The sequence below is a fragment of the Entelurus aequoreus genome, linkage group LG25 (assembly GCF_033978785.1).
Source record: "Entelurus aequoreus isolate RoL-2023_Sb linkage group LG25, RoL_Eaeq_v1.1, whole genome shotgun sequence".
Lineage (NCBI taxonomy): Eukaryota > Metazoa > Chordata > Actinopteri > Syngnathiformes > Syngnathidae > Entelurus > Entelurus aequoreus.
Window position 1 is genome coordinate 30,946,434 of NC_084755.1, and position 26,686 is coordinate 30,973,119.

Here is a 26,686-nt window from a genome sequence, read left to right on the forward strand (position 1 = left end):
AAAAACAGTTGTACTGGTTTTGCATTTACAGAAATATGTTGTTTTTACAACAACTGTACATTTCATGGTAAAAAAGCAAAAACAAAAAACTGGCAGCTCAGTTGCCAGAATAAAAAAACAAAAAACGACGGTATTGTTTTTCTATTGACCTTAATATGTTTAAAAAAAAATAAAAAAGCTGAATATTTTATAGTAAAAGTCTGGTGAATCAGTTGCCAGTTTTTTACTGTAAAATCTACTTTTTTTTAACAGTGTATATACTGTATAATAATCAAATACATGGCAAATTTGGATATTGTTCACCGTTTCAAGCGGCCCTCTGATGGCAGCCATGGCTGTGATGTGGCCCTCAATGAAAACAAGTGTGACACCCCGATCTACTGTATGCGAGCGACGTTTAATGGCACATTATATACAAAAACAATAATGTTTAATTATTTACATGTGCACAATGTGTCTGTCGTTTTTCATTGTGTTTTACTTTTGTAGCTGTATGTAAAAAATGGTTCTCTCGTTTTTTACCTTCATTTTTGTGGGCTTTTTTGAGCCTGCACTGCATTTACATTTTCCGCATTGTGGGAATATTAAAGTCCGTCCTAATGACAGACAGAACAATTAAAAACTCAGCTCCTCCACTAGATGACATAAGATACGTACATTTTGTTTGTAAAATCTATCTAATGTCTAAAATATGTACCTTAGTTGGGAAATAGGTTGGTGGAAAACAGTGGTTCTCCAACTTAGAAAACACCTGACTCTCAAAGTACCACCATAATGACCAACAATACAATACAGTAGCGTAGTAGGCCCAAGTATTGCTCAAATACAAAGCAGAGGTTTTGTTTTTGTTTTTTGAATTTGCCCTGTCCAGCTACTCAGACAAATCATATCGTTGATGTAGATGCCTAAATAGGCTTTACAAAAGAGAAGTGTGGGATACTTCTCCGGTTGCCTTATTTGTATTTGACTTTATTAAATGGATTTATATTATTATTTGGCGCAGCCGGGCCAGAGTATGATGGGATAGAAAGAGAAAAAAAGGAAGACAGAGGGGGAAATTGCGGGGACAAGAGGGGATAAGACAAAGAGACAACAACAACAACAACAAAACAGCATCAGCGAATAGTATATGTACAAATATGATAGTAAAAGTGATAGTAAAGAAGCAGTTAGTGAAATAAATATTAATAACATAGAAATGACAATGAGCATTATTATTAATAAATGGAGCAATATAAATACCAATAGAAATAGCACTATTGATAATAAATAATAATAATAATTACCCTTATTATCAACAATACAATTGTTTCAAATGCAACAATACATATATGTAATGATAACTTGAAATACAAAATAAAGCAGATAAATGGAGAGGAAGAAAGAGAAGCAAACTGTATTAACCTTGTAGATTGTTATAGTAACAATAGGTTAAGCTTTGTCAGTGTGCCGTGTGTTACCCAGTTTCCCCTAGGGCAACAACGTTATTATATGTAAGCAGAGGTTTTATTTAAGTATATATAATATTTTTAGCCACTGTAACTTTATAGTTTGAACAGTAACACTGTGTTTGAATATGGGAATCACTGGTATAAAATGTTACAGAAACTTTTTTTTTTTTTTTTTCATGTCTTTTGTCAGGCTCTGGCTGTCAGCGACCATTTTCCAGTGGAGGTGATGCTACTTGGTTGAGCTTCGACTGCCAGAACCGTCAGCGACTCTCCAGTTTGAGTAATCTGAACATTATCACAAGACAATTAAATTTCCTCAGCCCAAAGTTTGTGAGAGAAACCTTTTTGTCCATAGTATCTGTGTTTTTTGAAGTGGTCGTATAAAGACAGGGGTTCCAAAGGGTCGTTTTTCCGTTTGGTTTGTTTTTATTGCCCCCTGTATTTCCTAGAGATAAAACTCCTTATTAATGAGATGTTACTCTAGTTTGTATTGTCAGCTTTAATTAAAATATCTTGGCATATTAAAATGCATTTCAATGTTGAGGAACCCCAGTGTGGGTACCGGCAGCACATGGTCCCTGGTTTCTGTAAACACTCTTAAAGCGTCTAGTGACATTATGCGGATTCTAAAAAATTCACTGTTCCGGTTCTCTTGGATCCGTCCTCAGATTTTGACACCATTGACCATGAGGTTCTGCTGAGAAGACTAAAGGGGATCAAGTATGACTGTCTGGGTCAGTTCTACAGTGGTTGTTTTAGTATTGCAGCTAACCAAATAAGGTCTGAGTCAGCGGTTTTGTTGTGTGGAGTGCCTTCAAGGTTGCATTCTGGGTCCTCTGTTTGTTTTTTGCTGTATTTAAACCCTTTGGGAAAGTTCATCCAAAGGTTTAGTGATTGTCACGTTTTTGCTGATGGCATTCAGCTCTACGGCTCTTTTAAGCCCTCTGAAATTGTGAGAAGAAGATATTTTTAAGTCTTCTTTTTTTAATCCAGTCATGTTTTAAGCAGCTAGTATTTTTCTATGTAGTGTGTCTTCTCGTGCGCTACGTGCTTTTATCTTACGTCCGCTAGTAAACTCTTTGTTTTGTTTTAAGGGCTCCTGTTGGTCGGCTCACAGAGCTGTTTTGGCAAGTTATCTGTTTTCAAGGCCTTAGTTGTGCTCCTTTCTGGGCGAGAGGGATTGATTGATTGATTGATTGAGACTTTTATTAGTAGATTGCACAGTGAAGTACATATTCCGTACAATTGACCACTAAATGGCAACACCCGAATACGTTTTTCAACTTGTTTAAGTCGGGGTCCACTTAAATTGATTCATGATACAGATATATACTATCATATATACCAGGGGTCGGCAACCTTTACCACTCAAAGAGCCATTTTGGCAAGTTTCACAAATTAAAGAAAGTAACGGGAGCCACAAAAAAAAATTTAAAATGAAAAACACCGCATACAAAGCTTAAATGCTTTGTGCTATGTTAACCAGGGGTCTCCGACGCACGCACCGGCAAGCACTTTAATGTGGAAATTGGATGTTAGTGCAGCCCGCGAGTTTTGAATGAATGGCGCTTGATAGCGTCATTCTTGCCAATCCTCTCATTTTTCCCGGGAGACTCCCGAATATCAGAGCGTGATGATACTGCATTTGGCGCCCTCTACAGTCTGCCCTAACAGTGTACCTGCTCGACCACACGTAGAATGCAATTTCAGCTTGCTCAAGTAAGTGACAGCAAGGCGTACTAAGTCAGCAGCCACACATCTTACACTGACGGTACCAATACCCAGAATCCCATGCAGCCCTAACTCTTCCGCTCAACCAACGCACGGAGAGGGGCGGGGGGGGTTTGATGTGTTGGGGGATTTGGTAGAATAATGTAGACCGGAAGAGTTAGGGCTGCATGGGATTCTGGGTAATGGTTGTGTTGTGTTTATGTTGTGTTACGGTGGGATGTTCTCCAGAAATGTGTTTTTCATTCTTTTTTGGTGTGGGTTCACAGTGTGGCGCATATTTGTAACGTAACAATGTTAAAGTTGTTTGATACGGCTACCGTCAGTGTAAGCTGTGTGGCTGATGAGTAAGTATGCTTTGCTGTCTCCTGTGTGCGCAAGTAATAACAACATGCAACATGTGGCTGGACTGGCACGCTGTATGTAAATGCTATAGAGGACAATTACTGCAGTGCAATTAGGGCAGGCCCTGTTTTTAGTAATTAGAGTGTAAATAGGATTATTTTTTCCCTGGGAGTAATCTATGAGAGACACTGAGATCCATAAGTCTGCTGGGAAAATCGGGGGGGTTGGCATGTATGTAGCTGAGCCGCATCAGAGTGGTCAAGGAGCCGCATGCGGCTCCGGAGCCGCGGGTTTTCGCCTTGCATAGGAGAGTTTTAACTTGCACTTACAGATGTGGCGACCAACTGTAGTTACTGACAGTGGGTTTCTGAAGTGTTCTTGAGCCCATGTGGTGATATCCTTTACACACTGATGTCGCTTGTTGATGCAGTACAGCCTGAGGTATCGAAGGTCACAGACTTAGCTGCTTACGTGCAGTGATTTCTCCAGATTCTCTGAACCCTTTGATGATATTACGGACCGTAGATGGTGAAATCCCTAAATTCCTTGCAATAGCTGGTTGAGAAAGGTTTTTCTTAAAACTGTTCAACAATTTGCTCACGCATTTGTTGACAAAGTGGTGACCCTCGCCCCATCCTTGTTTGTGAATGACTGAGCATTTCATGGAATCTACTTTTATACCCAATCATGGCACCCACCTGTTCCCAATTTGCCTGTTCACCTGTGGGATGTTCCAAATAAGTGTATGATGAGCATTCCTCAACTTTATCAGTATTTATTGCCACCTTTCCCAACTTCTTTGTCACGTGTTGCTGGCATCCAATTCTAAAGTTAATGATTATTTGCAAATAAAAAAATGTTTATCAGTTTGAACATCAAATATGTTGTCTTTGTAGCATATTCAACTGAATATGGGTTGAAAATGATTTGCAAATCATTGTATTCCGTTTATATTTACATCTAACACAATTTCCCAACTCATATGGAAACGGGGTTTGTACAATATGTATTATGTTGTGCTAAAATAAATAAACTAAATTAATAATAAATATGTTTAACTAAACGGTCAATAAAAGCAAAGCTACTGCCAAGCTACTGGAAAATGTAGTTAAGCCACATTGCTTCGATTTTTAAGTTAATCATGTTTAATGAAAACCGTAGTTTCTACCACTGCAGCCGTAAACCGGAATGGATGATCAAAAACTGTACCGTATTTTCCGGACTAGAAGGCGCACTTAAAATATTTTTTTCCCCTCAAAACTCGACTGTGCGCCTTATAACCCGGTGCGCCTAATGTAAGGTATAAGTTCAGTTGAGCTTACTCACCTCAAAGCGATTTTATTTGGTACATGGTGTAATGATAAGTGTGACCAGTAGATGGCAGTCAAACATAAGATATAAGTGTAGACAGCACTATGATTGCAATATGTCTCAAGTAAAAAACACCAACATTTGAAATGTTCCATTGAAAATATAAAACATTACACACGGCGCTCAAAAATCTATCAAAATGTTTTAGTATGACTTTGGTAAGCCATGAAGCCGCACTGCTTGGAGGATTGTACTGTGCTTCAACATACGAGCATTATTATGGTGTGTGTGTATAAGGTAAGACATATCTGGTGTTTTGTTTCGCATTATTATGCAAAAGCAACTTTTCTTACCTTCTGGTACCTGCTGATCTGTATTTGGGATCCGTAGAAGTCCTGAAAAATTGCGTGAGCCGATAAGCTTCTTCTTTTTCCCCTCTATCTTCTTCTTATGGAACATTCATCCTCCGCTGTTGCCATTTCTAATATAAAGTAGTGTGAAGTTCTAACTTGTATCTGTCAGTAAACTCGCCATGAAAGCCCTAAAACAGGGGTCCCCAAACTACGGCCAGCGTCCAAAATCAGGCCCGTGGGAAGTCCTAAGTATAAAAAAATAAATAAATATATATATATATATATAATTTTTTTCTGTCTTTTCTTATCCACTTTGTACCGCTTGCTACTCACGGTGTCTCCTAGCCGCTCAGGCAAATCATATTGTCTAAAAATGCATTTTCTCATTGATAACGTGACATAATTGCGCGCGCGGAAAGTGCGCTCTATATATATATATATATATATATATACATATATATATATATATATATATCTATATGTATATATAGATATATATAGCCCGGCCCCCGGCCAAATTGTTTTAACCCAATGCGGCCCCCGAGTCAAAAAGTTTGGGGACCCCTGCCCTAAAACATACCGGTGTAGTGAGTTAAATTATTCAGCCAAGGAACTTTAGTTATTAGAGTTCCGGTTGGACGGTTTTTCACGGGACACATTTCCTGTGTTGTTTCCGGATGAGGAGATGCTGCTCTGTTATTGATTTAAGAAAAGTCTGAATGTCATTAAAACAGTTAGCTCCATCTTTTGACACTTCTTCCACTCCCGTCCTTGCACGCTACACCGCTACAACAAAGATGACGGGGAGAAGACACTGTCGAAGGTGAGCCACGTAAATACGACCGCCCTCAAAACGACGCATCCTGAAGCGACTGTCAGAAAGCGGCTTGCAGATGGTCTGTAAAACATCATCTATGCAACATTTTGACCAAAGAACCACCATTACATGTTATGTAGACCACAAGGAAGTGTTTTACATATAGAAAAAAAAAATAATTCTATGACCCCTTTAATGCGTTTTATAATCCGGTGCGCCTAATATATGAAAAAAAGAAAAAAATAGACCATTCATCGGCAGTGCGCCATATAATCCGGTACGCCCTATGGTCCGGAAAATACGGTACGCATTTCGGGAAAACCGTAGTTGTTGGCAGGTATGCAATGATGCTTGAAGAAAGTTTGAAGCAGGTATTTGTTTATTTCCAGACATGATGTGAAGAAAACCGTTTTGTTTGAGACAATGCTCGGAACAAGGGTACATTATCGCTTAGACAGGCACGTTAATGGCGAGGCTTGGATGCTTATGTTCCTTATGTGAGCCGAGCTCGCTTCGTTCCATTTATACCGAATGGTCCTTCAATATATAAATATGACCCCCAGCAGCGAAACAAGTAAATCCTATCAAACAACAACAACAGTGAAAATGACACTGACGTACAGCCGATTCCCTTCATTTGCTTCCTTCCCCGTTCGCACTAAGCCTTCCTCTTTTTGAGCATCTCAAGATACACACGCAGGGACTTCTGGATGTAGTCTTTGGTGATGAAACCCACAAAGTTTTGGATGTCGGCCTTTCGTTCGGACACGAGCTTGTCAAGCGTCGGCTTCCTCATCATGGACTTGGTGATCTGTCTGGCGTGGTCTGTAACGCAAGGAAACGGCTCAATCACGACTACAAGAGTGAGCTTTAACCCGATTATGTTCCAGGGATGTAACGATTGCCGTGCGAAATTCTGTACCCCTGAAATATTTAGTATCCCCTGCCGGTGGAGCGCGCACGGGGGCGGAGCTCTGTGCCTTGTTCAGACAGCGGCAGAACTTCCGTGTTATTAGCGATGTCAATGATACAAAATGTGGATTATTACGATCATGCTTTGATTGTCAAAAATGTTGTTGGTGTAACATGCGACATTCTTACCCGAATAAATGCTTTTGATCATCTGTACATGACGTGTTGTACTTGTATTCAAGCTTCTCTATTTTTTACGGTCACGGTGTCATGCCTGCTAATTTCTGAAAATGACATTAATAACATCCTACAATTTGGTTTATTATTTATTTCATCTTCTGATAGATTAGTGGTTCCTAACCTGGGTTCGATCGAACCCTAGGGGTTCGGTGAGTCGGGCTCAGGGGTTCGGCGGAGGTCAAAACAAACCCGTCTCATCGTGTAAATAAAAACTTCTCCCTATCGGCGTATTACGGATACGACAACAGCAGAAGTCAGACTGATTTGCAGGTGTGTAATTTGTTGGTTTTGTTGTTTGAACAAGGTGATGTTCATGCACGATTCATTTTGTGCACCAGTAAAAAAACATGGTAACACTTTAGTATGTGGAACATATTCACCATTAATTAGTTGCTTATTAACATGCAAATTAGTAACATATTGGCTCTTAACTAGTCATTATTAAGTACTTATTAATGCCTTATTCGGCCTGGCCTTATTATAACCCTAAACCCTCTAACCCTGGCCCTAACCCTAACCAAATAACACTAAATTAAGTCTTTGTTACTTAGAACATGTTCCCCTTGTGTCCAAAAAAACTCTAAATTAAGTCTTTGTTACTTAGAATATGTTCCCCATACTAAAGTGTTCCCAAAAACATATAACTTTGTCTTGAATTTGAAAAAAAACCAACATTTTATTTTTCACTAAAGAAGGGTTCGGTGAATGCGCATATGAAACTGGTGGGGTTTGGTACCTCCAACAAGGCTAAGAACCACTGTGATAGATGATAACATAACACCAATATAATGGGAACAAACACTACAAAGTAAAAAAAAAAAAAACATAGGCTCCAGCACCCCCCGCGACCCCTAAAAAGGGACAAGCAATAGAAAATGGATGGACGGAAAACAAAAAAACCCCACATATTTTACGCCAGAAAATAGTACGTCCCTCAAGCTATGTACTAACATGTGGATTATATGTACAGACTTGTCTTTGTACAAAACTTGTGAATTTGGACTCATTTTATTAATCCCAAAAAAAGTTAGAGGATACAAAATATTTCAGCATATTTCTGTGCTGCCATAAAATGTGTCCCCCCCTCTATTTTCCTCAACTGATGTACTAACACCATGTGTTTTATTCTGTAGATACTTAGCATCATCAACAACAAAACTTGTGAATTTGGACTCATGTTATTAATCACAAAAAAAGATAGTAGGGGATACATAATATTTATAATCATTGACATTGCTAATAACACGGAAGTGCTGCCACTGTCTGGACAAGGCACAGAGCTCCGCCTCTATGCGCGCTCCCTCGGCAGGGGATACAAAATATTTACAGAATTTGGCACGACACCGGCCGTGGTAATAATGATAAACCGCGGTCAAACTCCCAACTGTCAGTTTTACCGTTTCAAATTGAAATCCATGTAAAACTGTGATTGATAATCGCACTTCCTTTACTCACGGTTCCATTAACTATTGCTCATTTACTGTAGAAGCGAGCTAGCGTGCTAATTGCCAGCTAGCTTGAATTACTAACAGTTCTGTAAACTTTGAAAAATAGACTTGTGAATTCAACATAAAAACATTTTCAATTTCAATCAGCATATTAAAAAAATGCACACAATATCTGTCCAGATTGGATATAATGTTGCTTTACTCCGGTAATACTTTTTTTTTTTTTTAATTTTCACTTTCATATAAAGATGTATGAGCTTTGTTTTTTTCACATTCCAATTCTTTTTTTTACAGTTTCACTTTTTTCAATTTCAAATATTTTTGGGGCTCAGATCTTTTATTCCTGTTCTTTTTCAGAATCCCCATTTTCTTCTCCCAGTTTCAGTTCTTTTTTTACAGGGCTCTGGAATCATTGTGCTTACTTCCACGTTGCCTTCAGGGGACATAGGAACTAAAACAATTGGACTCAAAACACCAGAGGTTCCCAACCACCAGGACAATGGACGCAATTATTTCATTAGGAATACAATACACTGTTAGAAAGTCCACTGTTTTTGCATGTTTGTCCTTTTGTTTTAATGAGCTTCGCCGAACGTTCACTTTTCTCACTTTATTCAGCCGTCTTTGAACACACCAAAGTAAAACCAATGTCTCCAAATTTGGTAACTGTACACTTATTTTACAGTTTCATTTTTGGCCATAATTTAGCTCCATATCCTTAAACATCTCATTAAAAACTAATAGTGTTTATTATTATTTTTTGCTTTTTGGACTATTTTATGTTACTGTGAGGAATTGATTCAGGGGGAAAAACTATAAATATATAGTGTTAAGGTTTACTTTTTACATAAAACTTGGTTAAAGGGGGAAAACTGCACTTTTTTTTTTTTTAGAATTTTGCCTATCGTTCACAATCATTACGAAAGACATGACTATGGATGTATTTTTTTGTAATGCATTCTAATTATTAAATAAATGATCAAAAATCTGCTTACAATGGAGCCAATGGCCCAAGCTCTATTCTACCTATAAAGAATCTTATAAGGTTTTATATACATGATGTAAGTACAGTATATATATATAATGTAGTAACAGGCACATTAATAATAACATTTAATATTTATGTATTTTGCTCATGGCGATCGCTTTTTTTTCCGACTACATCACTGATTATTACTCACTGCAGACTTTATGAGAGACGACAAACATAATAAAAACCTCACTTACTGTACAAGGTCTGCTGTCATTAGGATGCCGACTGCTAGGATGTTTATATATTCCCATTTAGATGAAGAATGACTCATAATCCTCGCAAAGAAAAGGGGGGTGGTACGAAGTGTCTTTTTCGCCATTTCCGGGTCTAAATTGGCTGTCAAAGTGTACCAACTTGTCGGAATACCTACTCATCCTTCTACTATCCAGGTGAGAGGCATGATTTATGATCTACAATAAAGTTTGACGAGCAAGTAAACGAGGAAGCTGCTCATCAGTCGATCATGTCAAGCTCCTGATCAGGGCGTCGCTATAAATAGTTTGTCTGAGTTAGCACTTTTAATAACAATATCACTCATACTTGGTTAATATTCAAGTCACGAAATGTAAATGGAGTATTGTTGGCGCTTTTTGAATGTTTTTTATTGGGTTTTACGGGCGGAATAGAGGACCTCCAATTAACTTTTATTTACGAGTTAGAATGCATTAAAAAAACTAATCATTTTGTTGTCATGTCTTTCGCAATGATTGTGAACGATGAGCAAAATTCCAAACAAAAGTGCAGTTCCCCTTTAAAATACAAGTACTTTTTGAGCACACTCAATAATACGATGACAACTTGGGTCATTATAAAAGCGATATTAAATTTATGTCGACATAAACGGGCTCATTTTTCATTGAAAAGACCTCTTTGGGGCTCAACTTTTATGTTGACAAAAGTAGTGGTAGTAACTTTTTAATAATAACACTGTGGGCCAGGACTTGATAAATTGGTTGTCAACATAACCCAGTACCACTGTATATTTATAACATGGATGACATACCTGGAATGGCCAACCACTTGGCCATGGTCTGCTCAGCTGTGGTCATGAGCTTATCTTCTGGTACTATTTGGTCCACTAGTCCTACTTTCAGAGCCTCTGCTGGGTTGTAGAGCAGCCCCAGAGCCAGCGCCATCTCAGTGGTCCGGTGGCCAACTGTGTTACTCATGGTATCCTTAAACCTGCCAGCAGCACATGGTACAGGATATATTTAGGTGGTACTTCAGTTCATTGATCCGAGAGGAAGTGTCATCATAAACAGCACTGCCACAATTTTCATGAACATGATGGTGAATTTTTACCAAAAAGGTGCAACGATGCCAAGCTGCGTCTCATTTAAGCCGATGCTGTACCGTGGATTGTCCACCATTATTCTATAATCGCATGTGATGGACATCAGACAGCCCCCTGCAGGACTGGAGCCCTGTAATAGAAAACCAAGTTGTCTTTTTTGCTCTAATTACAGAGATATGATGGATTATACCGTTTGTACGTACGTTAATGGCAGCGATCGTCACCATGTTGGAGCTGTACAGTTTTAGCCACATCTCCTGGACAGCCTTCCAGAACTCTCCACAGCTCTCTGGACTCTTGCCATACATCTCCATGATGTCCAGTCCTGCCGAGAAGACCTTGGGCAAGCTCTGCATACAAAGAACGCATGGACTGAACTCAATGTATGTCAAATTCATAATTATTGAATTAATTAATGGAATTATTATAAAACATACAGTTCAGGCCAAAAGTTTGGACACACCATCTCCTTATTCAATGCGTTTTCTTTATTTTCATGTCTATTTACATTGTAGATTGTCACTGAAGGCATCCAAACTATGAATGAACACATGTGGAGTTATGTACTTAACAAAAAAAGGTGAAATAACTGAAAACATGTTTTATATTCTAGTTTCTTCAAATTAGCCACTCTTTGCTCTGATTACTGCTTTGCACACTCTTGGCATTCTCTTGTTGAGCTTCAAGCACACCTGTGAAGTGAAAACCATTTCAGGTGACTACCTCTTGAACTCTTTAGAGCCGCCCTAGTAGCTCCCTGGAGCTTTTTGAAAAACGTATGCAAATGGTAAAAAAAATTAAATTTTTTGTTTTAATATGGTTTATGTAGGACAAACATGACACAGACCTTCCTAAATGTTAGAAATCCCACTGTTTATATTAAACATGCTTCACTGATGAGAATATTTGACCAGCACCGTTTTGTCCTACTAATTTTAATTTCGGCAGTCCTTGAACTCACCGTAGTTTTTTTTTTTATACACAACTTTCTCTGACGCTGCCACAGAAAGATGTGTTTATGCCACTCCTTTGTCTCATTTTGTCAACCAAACATTTTATGCTGTGCGTGAATGCACAAACGTGAGCTTTGTTGATGTTATTGACTTCTTTCAAGTGCTAATCAGGCATATTTGGTCACTGCATGACTGCACGCTAATCGATGCTAACATGCTATTTAGGCTAGCTGTATGTACATATTTAATTTCCTTTACTTTTGTCTTCTGTGTATTTAATTTATATTTGCATGTCTCATGACACATTATCTGTATGTAATATTGGCTGCATTTCTGATAGTTGTTTGTGTACCATGTTGTTCCAGACCACAGAAAATGTTACCCAGCTTGCAAAGATTGTAATAAATCCATTAGAAGAAGACAGCCTGCAGTTTCCTTTAACTAGGACACACACATCTATACCTTTGGCCATTCTAAACCAGTAATTTCCAGGAGTTATCTCACCCGCTAAAAAGCCTCTGTTTTACTAATGTCATGCAATTTTGTAAAATAAATATTACATTTGAACATTTTTGTCAACAAAGAGTTGCGTCAGCCTGCGACAGTCATTTGTGATAGTTAGATAATATAGATATTTACATAATGTGTTGCCTTCAGTATAACACTTACAAGGCTTTTAATTTGCTCCAGGCAGATTTGTTTTTTTGTATTTTTGGTCCAATATGGCTCTTTCGACATTTTGGGTTGCCGACCCCTGCTCTAAGGACTAGGTGTTACCGAGGTGATGATGAGGCCTCGGCAGCTCTTGTCCATCTCGAGCTTCTCCACACTGATGCAAAACTCCGTGAGGAAGTCCAAACTGAGGCTGTTGACTGGCGGACTCTTCATACGCATCACGGCCACGCCTGCAGATGCATATGACACAAACACATTTATCACAACAAGAGAATTAGCATGTCAATAAATACACGGTTCGGGGCCGTTGTCATTTTGTACACTTACAGCGCGGTGGATTCTCTCCCAGCTGACTTTGTGCAAAAGGAGGACTACACACTGGTTGCAAATATAGTCGACTAGTGAGGACGCTGCATTGCGTTTGCGGGACACAGCTAGGATGTGTCAACATACATCATCACCATATGACGATTGTATTGAAAGGTCTATTGTTAGAATAATTGTTTCTAAATTATCACAAAAGCTTTGTATTACATTGAGTTCCTGGCAGGGGGACGGGAGCTGTTTTTGGGGCCTACCAGGAGGAAGGCTCGTAAAACTCCACTGTGACTTCAAAGCAGACAGATGGCAGGATCTGCCCAATTTCCAGACAAACTCTTTTTGAAGTATTTTACGAACCCTTTTTGAACTATTTTATAGAACTCTTTTTGAACTATTTTACGACCTCTTCTTTTGAACTGTTCGGTAACCAAAGGCAACGCTGTTTACGACCCACTTCCCTCTGGAAGCAGCTGTGGTCGGGTGGGGGGGGAGAAAGTCAAATAAAGAAGGAGGAGTGCAATCTTTTGGCAGAGCGTGCTGAGATACTGTACACGGGTACAGTGTGTCCAGACGTGTCTCCTCAATTGAGTCCAAATTGAATTATGTCTCTGTTTAATTTCTTTGCCTCTTGTCTTGTTTAATAGATGTCATCAGTGTTTGAACCTGACATCTATCGTCTGCCAAATGTATATAACTTATATTGCGCAACCCTGGTGGCTCAGTTTGGTTTGGGGGTAAAAAAAACCCCGAAGAAAATACGCAACAGAATAAAGTGTATTTGTAGTTGTAATACATGTTTGTTTTGCTTTTCATGTTTTTTCACTCACTTCATGACCAATTATGCAATTTGGACAACTACATCATTGCAGTGGTGCAAATTGGTAATTAAGCTCAAAGGGAGACTGCACTTTTTTATGGAATTTTGGAATCATTCACAATCCCCATGTAAGGCAAGAGCACATTTGTTTTTTATGCATTCTAAATCGTAAATAAATGTAAGAAAAAGTCAGCTAAACATGGATCAATCGGAGTCGTTCTATACCGCCTATATACCGCTCTAAAAAACATCCAAACACCTCCATCATTCTTTTATATACACACTGTAAGTATGTATGCAATGTGGTACATTCATAATAACCATTTTTAACAAGTATTTTTGTAATTTTAAGCATACGGCGGCACATTAATTTCATAGAAGCATCACAAAATGCCCGTTTTCCTTCAACAACAACACCTTCTACTGTATTTTCCGCAGTATAGAGCGCACCGGTATATAAACTGCACTCACTAAATGTAGGTGAAAATGTTTTCCCATATATTAGCTGCAAGGGACTATAAGCCGCAGATACTGTATATACGCTGCAAAATGAATATTTACACAAAAAGATTCGGTAGAAGTTTCTTTACATACCATAATTGTTTCCAAACGGTGCCTGTAACAGGACAGTAAAAGGGTTGACCGAACAAAACAGAAGTCATTGTCATGGACGCTGCGGAAGTTCGCTTTCCAATCAGCTAAACAGACTCAATAACTCCACGGTGACGTTGTGGCAAATTTACTGAGGAATTTATAAAACTGAAACAATACAAAAAGAATGCTGTTGTAAATTATTAATACTAAGACACTCGTAAACGTGTTAGCATATTAGCGAATACTAATTACGCTAGAGTCATTACATTAAGATAGCATCTACAAATATGCATGAAAACAAACTCCTACAGACATCACACATGGGACAGTTTTGTAAGTATAAACAGTTTTAGTTATACTATGAAACTTACAAACGTTGCCTGGAGTTTTGAATGCAGAATCCATATGAGTAGAAACGCTATAGAAGGCTAGATGACTGAGCGGCACTCTACTTTCAGGTGAAAGCATTAAATCGAAAGACACTGCAGTCATCGAACTTGTCAAAAAGATGACGCCATTGCACAAATAATAAAACAACTTAGTGTATTTGCTTGTTCTTTCCTCAAACTGTATAATGGCTGTCAGCAAAATAAAGCCATAAATTAGCCGCACCATTTTATAAGCCGCAGAGTTTAAAGTGTAGGGAAAAAGTTGCGGCCTATAGTCCGGTATTTAAGGTAATCATGACAGACTTCATGAGAGACAATAAGCATAATATACAATCACTTACTGTACAATGTCTGCTCTCACTGGGATGACAATTGTTAAAATGTTGTTATATTCCCATTTAGATTAAAGAATACACATAATCCTCACAAAAAAATGTGGGTGTATCTTTCTTGCCATCTATGGGTCTAAATTGGCTGCCAAGGTTGACAAATCTCTGTTTTTTAGCTAGTCACTTCTCTGTGATCAATACGCCGCTAAAAATATGTCCTTAACATTAGCGCTCATAATAACAATATCTCTAATACTTGTTTAGTATTCAGGTCACGAAATGTAAATGGTAGTGATGGGTCCGGCAACACCAATGCATCGGCGCATGCGTCGAGCTCATAGAGCAAAACCCTGTGTCGGTGCACGTACCGCTTTTAGAAAGTCACGTGACCGATCATGAGCTGTTTCGGTCATGTGACCGATACGCAAACTGTGTCGCACTGACGCCTCCTCTGTGCCCTGTGAGCGGTTCTTTTCTACAGCCGGAGAAATAACAACTAAGAAGAGAAATCGTCTAAAATTGATTACGTTGGAAAAACTGTTTTTTTTAAATAAAAATGTGTAAAAAAATAAATAAATACAATTCCCAGTCCACAAGCATCCTCATTCCCAACACGTTCTCTTAGATTTCCATGTTATGATACATGTTCACATTATTTATTGACTGTATCTAAAAAAGAATTTTTTTTATTTTTATTTAAATTAAGATATGAAATAATCCTAAATGAAATACAATGACTTGGTTTATATTATTGTATATACTAGGTCATAAAATCATTGTCAGTTGAGTCGGTCCATAGGTTGCCTGTAGGGATTTTTAATGTCCAGCAGATGTCAGTATTTAGTGACACAGTATCGACACAGTATCAATACAGTTTTGCAATGTGTCGAAACGCTTCATGACGCCTCATCAACCCATCACTAGTAAACGGAGTACTGTTGGCGTTTTTAGGATATTTTTTTGGGGCGCAATAGAGGAGCTCCCATTGGCTCCGTCGTTTGTTGACTTTTGCTAGCATTTATTTACGATTTAGAATGCATTAAAAAAATGAAGATACATGTGTTTTTGTCCTACATAGGGATTGTGAACGATAAACAACATTTTTAAAAGTGCAGTTCCCCCTTAAAGTGAAATATTGACACAGCTATGCTTCACTTTCAACACTCACCTGTACTCTGGTCGAAATCCACCGCGATTTTGGGTGTTGTGGAGTTTTTTCTCTGCTGTGCGACAAACCCAGAGGACGCACGCACTCTGCCATGACTGCTGCTGGAGGACAATTGAGAGAGAAGACCTGGATGTTGACACACACACACAGAAAAACAAATGCAATGCTCAATATCTCGTGTTGCCAACTTATGTCTTTGATTGATTGATTGATTGAGACCTTTATTAGTAGATTGCAAAGGAAGAGAATACATTATATCAGGGGTGTCCAAACTTTTTCCACTGAGGGCCGCAAACGGAAAAATTAAAGCAAGTGGGGGCCATTTTGATATTTGTATGGATTTTTTGTATTTATTTTACCTATGGGGTCCCGGGGACCATAAAGGGTCTCAGTTATTAAAATGTTAAAAATAAGTCTAATTTGTATTATTATTTTTTATTTAACGCTTACAGTAAATCTCTTTATCAACTTTAAAAAAAAAAAAGGTTTTATGGCTTTTCTGTCAAAAACAACTTTGTTTTTTATAGTAAAACTGAAATATGCAGTATTTAGTAATTGGAGCCCTAAAATATAAATAATGCAGGACACCATTGATTTTAATTATTTAATATTAATTTTTGAGTCATCACAGTGAAAAGATAAATAAAATACCACTAAATATATTTGGGATCCAAAAGGTGCCCCACTCATAAAGTGATACATTTATATTAGTTTTTTATTTATTTTTTACTTTCATCACTTAAGTTACGAGATCAACTTCAGATATATCTGTCGATTTTACGTTTGAACTATTATTTGGTTTGTTTTATGCTCTTTTGTCAAAGAAAACTTTGCTTTTATATGGCAACTACACAATATATGCAATATTTACCACATAAAACATGTTAAAGTGAAACATTTGAACTAATTGGAGCTTTGAAAATAATTAATTATAACGTGGATTTTTTGTCATTATTTTTTTTTTGAGCAGTGGCAAAAAAAGAACAAGAAAGAAAGACAAAAGAAAAAAAAACAGCCTGCATGGCAGCTTTGTGTCAACATTGCAACTTTTTCTTGTTAGATTTCACCTCATTCCACTTTTTTTAATGTTATTTTTTATTTTTTGCATTTCCAGAATGTGTAAACAATTAGCTGCGGGCCGCAAATGGCCCCCAGGCCGCACTTTGGACACCCCTGCATTATATGAAACAGTACAGTACATATTCCGTACAATTGACCACTAAATGGTAACACCCGAATAAGTTTTTCAACTCGTTTAAGTCGGAGTCCACGTTAATCAATTCATGGTGATAATATTTTGATTTGTAAGCGAAAAAGCAAATATCTGCGTTATACAAGAATACATATGACTAATAACGATTGTCATTTTACTGTTAGGATGTGTGGTGCAGAAAATAGCTGCACTTTGGACACCTTTCTTGTAGTGTGTTGGTCTGAGAATGTGAAACAAACGTTTGGAATGAAAGACATAAATGTTATCGGTGTGAGTGACTGGTAAGGATGAAGACCAAACAATGTTGAAGTTAGTCATCAAGTAGGAGAAGAAGAGACATGACCCTTGCTCCACTTTCTGTCAAGCAGATAGCAACGGCTAGCTAGTTAGCCGAGCTTTATAGTAGCGGTCGAACCTTAAACAAACTCTCTAAATGGGTATCAAGGTCTAAGATGAAACGTGCTCTCTGTCTTGTAAAAGCAGCATAAAAGCGACGTACCTGGTAAAGCGGACTTATTTCTCAAAGCTGCCCTCAAAGCCATTTTGTTGAATGCACTAGTAGAGACGTGACGTTCACGAACGAGTCGACTCTTTTCAACGGCTCTTTTAAGTGGACGATGAGAACCGATTCCCAAGTGTGAGCCGTTCGTTTGGGAGATGTTTTTTTTTTATGCACATGCAAATTTGCTCGAGAAAATGAGTCAGAATTAAAGGAAACTCAGCAGCAGTTAGATGATCTTGTTATATTATATAAAATATAATAAAAATAAATAAATAATTACAAAAATCAGTGTACAAATAGTGGTTCTGAGACAAGATCGATTGCTTCAGTCTTAATTCATCGGAAGTGGGTCTTGAGTTTTGATGCACTGAATTTGTTTACATTGAATTTATACAGCGTTTTAAAATTCAGTATGAAAAAAATCAGTGTATATATATTTTTTATTTATTTTTCATATATATTTATATATATATACAGATTTTTTTACACTGAATTTCAAAACATATGTATTGATTTTTTTAGACAATTTTAACAAACTGAAATTTTAAACACACATTTTGCTCACACATTTGTATTCAATGAAATTGTCAGCATAATAAGATGCAAAAAAAATAGTTTACAAAATTACAACATTTAAATGCAAACAACTCAACTAAACAAATTCAGCGTGGAAAAAAAGCTAAACAAAAGCTTCCGTGATGAAGACACAAATTAACCTCCATAAACGAGGAACTTAAAAAGCGAGAAATTCCAAAACTAAGAATAAACTTTCTACAGTGGAGTGCAAGAAGTGTGATAGCAAATGGTCAAGATTTGAGCGATTCATTTGAGAGCAAAAAATTTAATTTGGAAAGAAATCAAGAGCATTTATTTTTTCCCAATATTTGTTGAATATATATATATATATATATATATATATATATATATATATATATATATATATATATATATATATATATATATATATATATATATATATATATATATATATATATATATATATATATATATATATATATATATATATATATATATATATATATACACTACCGTTCAAAAGTTTGGGGTCACCCAAACAATTTTGTGGAATAGCCTTCATTTCTAAGAACAACGGCATGGCGTAGTGGGTAGAGCGGCCTTGCCAGAAACCTGAGGGTTGCAGGTTCGCTCCCCGCCTCTTACCATCCAAAAATCGCTGCCGTTGTGTCCTTGGGCAGGACACTTCACCCTTGCCCCCGGTGCCGCTCACACCGGAGAATGAATGATGAATGAATGAGTTGTAAAAATGAATGATGGGTTCTCACTTCTCTGTGAAGCGCTTTGAGTGTCTAGAAAAGCGCTATATAAATCTAATCCATTATTATTATTATTATTATTAACAATAGACTGTCGAGTTTCAGATGAAAGTTCTTTTTCTGGCCATTTTGAGCGTTTAATTGACCCCACAAATGTGATGCTCCAGAAACTCAATCTGCTCAAAGGAAGGTCAGTTTTGTAGCTTCTGTAACGAGCTAAACTGTTTTCAGATGTGTGAAAATGATTGCACAAGGGTTTTCTAATCATCAATTAGCCTTCTGAGCCAATGAGCAAACACATTGTACCATTAGAACACTGGAGTGATAGTTGCTGGAAATGGGCCTCTATACACCTATGTAGATATTGCACGAAAAACCCGACATTTGCAGCTAGAATAGTCATTTACCACATTAGCAATGTATAGAGTGTATTTCTTTAAAGTTTTAAAGTTAAGACTAGTTTAAAGTTATCTTCATTGAAAAGTACAGTGCTTTTCCTTCAAAAATAAGGACATTTCAATGTGACCCCAAACTTTTGAACGGTTATATATATATATATATATATATATATATATATATATATATATATATATATATATATATATATATATATATATATATATATATCAGAATCAGAATCAGAAATACTTTATTAATCCCAGAGGGGAAATTAAAATTTTCAGCACAATCCCATTCAAGATCAGACAAACATTATAGGGAGACAGAACAGGATCGCTGACGGGTCTGCAAACTTCTGGCGCCCCTTACAAAAAAAGTGAGATACAGGTAAACAATGGGGGGAAGGGGGGAGAAAAAAATATAAAAAAATCGGTCCAAGCCTAAACCAGTGGTTCTTAACCTTGTTGGAGATACTGAACCCCACCAGTTTCATATGCGCATTCACCGAACCCTTCCTTAGTGAAAAATAAAATGTTTTTTTTCAAATTCAAGACAAAGTTATGTTTTTGGTAACACTTTAGTATGGGGAACATATTCTAAGTAACAAAGACTTAATTTACAGTTTTTTGGACACTAGGGGAACATATTCTAAGTAACAAAGACTTAATTTAGAGTTATTTGGTTAAGGCTAGGGTTTGAGGGTTAGGGTTATAAGGCCATGCCGAATAAGGCATTAATAAGCACTTAATAATGACTAGTTAAGAGCCAATATGTTACTAATTTGCATGTTAATAAGCAACTAATTAATGGTGAATATGTTCCCCATACTAAAGTGTTACCATGTTTTTTTTTACTGGTGCACAAAATGAACCGTGCATGAACATCACCTTGTTCAAACAACAAAACCAACAGTGCATAAACTCAGAATAAATTACACACCTGCAAATCAGTGTGACTTCTGCTGTTGCTGTATCCGTAATACGCCAATAGGGAGAAGTTTTTATTTACACGATGAGTTGGGTGTGTTTTGACCTCCGCCGAACCCCTGAGCCCGACTCACCGAACCCCTAGGGTTCGATTGAACCCAGGTTAAGAACCACTGGCCTAAACTATATCCATCCATCCATCCATTTTCAACCTCTTATTCCCTTTGGGGTTGCGGGGGGCGAATACGGGGGGTGCTGGAGCCTATCTCAGCTACAATCGGGCGTATATATATATATATATATATATATATATATATATATATATATATATATATATATATATATGTATATATATATATATATATATATATATGTATATATATATGTATATATATATATATATATATATATGTATACAAATACATATATATACAGTATATATATATATATACAGTATATATATATATATATATATATATACATGTATATGTGTATATATATACAGTATATATACATATATATATACATGTATATGTATATATACATGTATATGTATATATATATATATATATATACATGTATATATACATATACATATATATATATACATGTATATATATATATATGTATATATATATATACATATATATATATATATATACACACATATATATATACATGTATATGTATATATATATATATACACATATATATATATATATACACATGTATATGTATATATATATATATATATATATATATATATATATATATATATATATATATATATATATATATATATATATATATATACGCCCGATTGTAGCTGAGATAGGCTCCAGCATGTACCCACATGTATATGTATATATATATATATATATATATATATATATATATATACATATACATGTGGGTACATGCTGGAGCCTATCTCAGCTACAATCGGGCGTATATATATATATATATATATATATATATATATATATATATATATATACGCCCGATTGTAGCTGAGATAGGCTCCAGCATGTACCCACATGTATATGTATATATATATATATATATATATATATATATATATATATATATATATATATATATATATATATATATATATATATATATATATATATAGTGTTAGCCTGTAAACCATCCAGAGGGGGCGGTAGTGCACTAATTCAGTTTGCATCCGCACTCAAACAACAAAGAAGAAGAAGTGCCGAGTACGCACGCGCAGGCGCAGCATCGCTCGACGTTACCTCCTAACTGAATAACTATTATGAGCTACCTCTTGTAGACTTTGTCACTCGCGCTACAAGTAAGTCATTATTTTAAAGTATATTTTATTCATTGTGCCTCCAAGTAAGCATGTCGACAATTACAGCGTGAGGAACTACCGAGCAGCACGGATGTAAAAATGGCAAAATTCGACAGCCAACATGAAGTCTGATTGATTGATTGAAGCTTTTATTAGTAGATTGCACCGTGAAGTACATATTCCGTACAATTGACCACTAAATGGTAACACCCCAATAAGTTTTTCAACTTCTTTAAGTCGGGGTCCACTTAAATTGATTCATGATACAGATATATACTATCATCATAATACAGTCATCACACAAGATAATCATCAGGGTATATACATTGAATTATTTACATTACTTACAATCCGGGGTGTGGAGGGGGGGTTAGGTTTGGTTGATATCAACACTTCAGTCATCAACAATTGCATCATCAGAGAAATGGACATTGAAACAGTGTAGGACTGACTTGGTAGGATATGTACAGCAAGTATTGGACATAGAGAGAGGGATCAGAAAGCATAAGAATAAGTATCTACATTTGATTATTTACAATCCGGGGATGTGGAAGGGGGAGGGTGTTAGTTAAGGGTTGAAGTTGCCTGGAGGTGTTCTTTTCATACTTGCCAACCTTGAGTCCTCCGATACCGGGAGGTGGGGGGCTGGGGGCGTGGTTAAGAGGGGAATATATTTAAGCTAGAATTCACCAACTCAAGTATTTCATTTATATATATATATATATATATATATATATATATATATATATATATATATATATATATATATATATATATATATATATATATATATATATATATATATATATATATATATTTATATATATATATATATATATATATATATATATATATATATATATATTTTTTTTTTTTTTGAATTATTTTTATTATACATATAAATAAAATAAATACTTGAATTTCAGTTTTCTGGAGGCTATCCAGTAGATGGCAGTATTGTCCTGTTTAAGAGTGTTACAACATTGCTGTTTACGGCAGAAGAACTACTTTATGGTAGACTAAACGTGACTGCTGTTGTTGTGTGTTGTTACCGCGCTGGGAGGACGTTAATGAAACTGCCTAACAATAAACCCACATAAGAAACCAAGAACTCGCCCTCGATCATTCTACAGTTATGACGTCATTGGGCAGGCAAGCTGTTTATATTGTGGGAAAGCGGACGTGAGAACAGGCTGTCTCCACTCAGGTCCGCATTGAGCTGGAGGGGGCGTGGCCTCCAGCTCCGGCTGAATACCGGGAGTTTGTCGGGAGAAAATTTCTGCCGGGAGGTTATCGGGAGAGGCGCTGAATACCGGGAGTCTCCCGCTAAAAACGGGAGGGTTGGCAAGTATGGTTCTTTTAGTGCGGTTTTGAAGGAGGATAGAGATGCCCTTTCTTTTACACCTGTTGGGAGTGCATTCCATATTGATGTGGCATAGAAGGAGAATGAGTTAAGACCTTTGTTAGATTGGAATCTGGGTTTAACGTGGTTAGTGGAGCTCCCCCTGGTGTTGTGGTTATGGCGGTCATTTACGTTAAGGAAGTAGTTTGACATGTACTTCGGTATCAGGGAGGTGTAGCGGATTTTATAGACTAGGCTCAGTGCAAGTTGTTTTACTCTGTCCTCCACCCTGAGCCAGCCCACTTTGAAGAAGTGGGTAGGAGTGAGGTGTGATCTGGGGTGGAGGTCTAGAAGTAATCTGACTAGCTTGTCCTGGGATGTTTGGAGTCTTGATTTGAGGGTTTTGGAGGTGCTAGGGTACCAGGAGGTGCATGCGTAATCGAAAAAGGGTTGAATGAAAGTTCCCGCTAGAATCTTCATGGTACTTTTGTTGACCAGAGAGGAGATTCTGTAGAGAAATCTTGCTCGTTGGTTGACCTTTTTGATTACCTTGGTTGCCATTTTATCACAGGAAAGATTAACCTTTTGAATGGAACCTAAGTAGGTGACCTCATCTTTCCTGGTGATAACAATGTCACCCACTTTTATAGTGAAGTCACTGACTTTCTTAAAGGCCTACTGAAATGAAATTTTCTTATTTAAACGGGGATAGCAGATCCATTCTATGTGTCATACTTGATCATTTCGCGATATTGCCATATTTTTGCTGAAAGGATTTAGTAGAGAACATCAACGATAAAGTTCGCAACTTTTGGTCGCTGATAAAAAAAGCCTTGCCTGTACCGGAAGTAGCGTGACGTCGCAGGTTGAAGGGCTCCTCACATTTCCCCATTGTTTACTCCAGCAGCGAGAGCGATTCGGACTGAGAAAGCGACGATTACCCCATTAATTTGAGCGAGAATGAAAGATTCGTGGATAAGAAACGTGAGAGTGAAGGACTAGAGTGCAGTGCAGGACGTATCTTTTTTCGCTCTGACCGTAACTTAGGTACAAGGGCTCATTGGATTCCACACTTTCTCCTTTTTCTATTGTGGATCACGGAGTTGTATTTTAAACCACCTCGGATACTATATCCTCTTGAAAATGAGAGTCGAGAACGCGAAATGGACATTCACAGTGACTTTTATCTCCACGACAATACATCGGCGAAGCACTTTAGCTACGGAGCTAACGTGATAGCATCGTGCTTAAATGCAGATAGAAACAAAAGAAATAAGCCCCTGACTGGAAGGATAGACAGAAGATCAACAATACTACCAAACACTGGACCTGTAACCACACGGTTAATGCTGTCCAACCTGGCGAAGCCTAGCAATGCTGTTGCCAACGACGCCATTGAAGCTAACTTAGCTACGGGACCTCGACAGAGCTATGCTAAAAACATTAGCTATCCACCTACGCCAGCCCTCATCTGCCCATCAACACCCGTGCTCACCTGCGTTCCAGCGATCGACGGCGCGACGAAGGACTTCACCCGATCATCGATGCGGTCGGCGGCTAGCGCGTCTGCTACCCAACTCAAAGTCCTCCTGGTTGTGTTGCTGCAGCCGCCGCTAATACACTGATCCCACCTACAGCTTTCTTCTTTGCAGTCTCCATTGTTCATTAAACAAATTGCAAAAGATTCACCAACACAGATGTCCAGAATACTGTGGAATTTTGCGATGAAAACAGAGCTGTTTGTATTGGGATACAATGTGTCCGAATACTTCCGCTTCAACCATTGACGTCACGCGCAAACGTCATCATACCTTGACGTTTTCAACCGGAAGTTTCCCGGGAAATTTAAAATTGCACTTTATAAGTTAGGGCAGTAGGCCAGTCAGTAGGCCTTTAAGGTTGATGTGGGACCCAAATAGGATGGATTCCGTTTTACCCAAGTGTATGGATAGCTTGTTGTCAGCGAGCCAGGTGCAAATTCTACAGAGTTCAGCACTGAGGATTTTCTCCACCTGTGACTTGTCCTTGCAGGGCCGAGTTATCCGCAAACAGGAACAATTCACAGTCGCATGCTGATGACATGTCATTAACGTATATTAGGAACAGTAAAGGCCCTAATATACTGCCTTGGGGGACTCCACAGCTTACTGAGAGGGGGGGCACGGTGCCGTTCACCTCTACCACCTGTTTCCTCCTCTCCAAGTAAGATTGCATCCAGCTCGATGAGGTTTTATCAAATCCGATTGCTCTGAGCTTATCCAACAGTATAGCGTGGTTAACGGTGTCAAAGGCCTTCTGAAGGTCCAGCATGACCATGCCGCAGTATTTGCCCGCGTCCACCTCATGTTTGATGTGGTCGGTCAGATAGAGAAGGCATGTGTCAGTGGAGTGGTTAGTTCTGAAGCCGGATTGGAATTTGTACATCAGTTTTTTAGTGGCAAGGTAACTATCGACCTCTTCATAAACTATTTTTTCCATTACTTTCGTACTCACGCGGAAGTCAACCATTCATGCAAACAGAAGAGCGGATTTTTTCCAACAAATATGTTTTTGTGCGTTTTTATCTTTTTAGATTTGTGAACGGATTGCAATATGGAGCAGAGAGCCAAGCAAATTGAAGATTATCTATCTGAGGGGAAATACCCAGACGAGTTTAATAAATCTCAACGGTTAACCCTCAGGAGATTTGCAGAAAAGTTTACAATACAGGGTGAGTAGGCAAGGGTGTTATTTAAAGATATGTGAATGTCTTGGTAAACAGTCTATTTGCCTACATGTACTTTTTGAATGTTGACTGCAGAAGGACAGCTCATGTACGGAAACAGAAGGGTGATCCAGTCCGAAATTGAAGCCAGATCACTTTTCCTCAAATTCCATTCCTCTCCGATTGGCAGACATACTGGGATAGTCAAAACAAGAGCAGCAATGTGCTCCAGGTTTTACTGGCTTGGCATGTCGCTTGATATTGACAGATGGGTATGTGTTTTGTTTCTGTGTCTTGGTATCTTCTTTAGCATTACAACTAACTGTTTTTTTCTTAAAGGTCTTAGAATGCAACGGATGCCCGAGAACTGGCAGATCTCTGGCTGCTACACAACCTTTACCGAGCATCACGGTATATTCATTAAATGTTCTTTTTGGTAGAGATCGACCGATTGACGCTGACATTTGGCATTTTGACATATTTTTATCGGTATCATATTTTTTTTTTTTTACAACTACAACAGAATACAGTACAGGCCAAACATTTGGAGACACTTTCTCATTCAATGTTTTCTTTATTTTCATGACTATTTACATTGTAGATTGTCACTGAAGGCATCAAAACTATGAATGAACACACATGGAGTTATGTACTTAACAAAAAAGGTGAAATAACTGAAAACATGTTTTGATATTCTAGTTTCTTCAAAATAACCACTTTGCTCTTATTACTGCTTTGCACACTCTTGGCATTCTCTCGATGAGCTTCAAGCACACCTGTGAAGTGAAAACCCTCTTGAAGCTCATCGA

The 26,686-nt window shown here is 37.5% G+C and overlaps 2 protein-coding genes across 4 annotated transcripts in view; one reads left to right on the forward strand and one right to left on the reverse strand.

Annotated features, from left to right (window-relative positions):
* Positions 1 to 1,807, forward strand: part of dnase1 (deoxyribonuclease I) — a 30,719-nt gene extending 28,912 nt beyond the window's left edge. For both annotated transcript variants that reach the window (XM_062037375.1, XM_062037374.1), the window contains exon 9: positions 1,642 to 1,807. In XM_062037375.1, the coding sequence (XP_061893359.1) occupies positions 1,642 to 1,692 (51 nt within the window). In that variant the 3' untranslated portion in view covers positions 1,693 to 1,807. The remainder of the gene's footprint in view (positions 1 to 1,641) is intronic.
* Positions 1,808 to 6,362: 4,555 nt separating this feature from the next.
* Positions 6,363 to 26,686, reverse strand: part of eci1 (enoyl-CoA delta isomerase 1) — a 58,068-nt gene continuing 37,744 nt past the window's right edge. The window contains exons 1-7 of one of the 2 annotated variants that reach the window (XM_062036449.1): positions 17,891 to 18,012; positions 16,179 to 16,304; positions 12,663 to 12,790; positions 11,136 to 11,282; positions 10,941 to 11,062; positions 10,642 to 10,820; positions 6,363 to 6,830 (exon numbers count right to left, since the gene is read on the reverse strand). In XM_062036449.1, coding sequence (XP_061892433.1) covers positions 6,664 to 6,830; positions 10,642 to 10,820; positions 10,941 to 11,062; positions 11,136 to 11,282; positions 12,663 to 12,790; positions 16,179 to 16,304; positions 17,891 to 17,933 — 912 coding nt within the window. In that variant the 5' untranslated portion in view covers positions 17,934 to 18,012 and the 3' untranslated portion in view covers positions 6,363 to 6,663. Of the gene's footprint in view, positions 6,831 to 10,641; positions 10,821 to 10,940; positions 11,063 to 11,135; positions 11,283 to 12,662; positions 12,791 to 16,178; positions 16,305 to 17,890; positions 18,013 to 26,686 lie in introns of those variants that run through there. The other variant, XM_062036450.1, reaches the window with a different exon arrangement.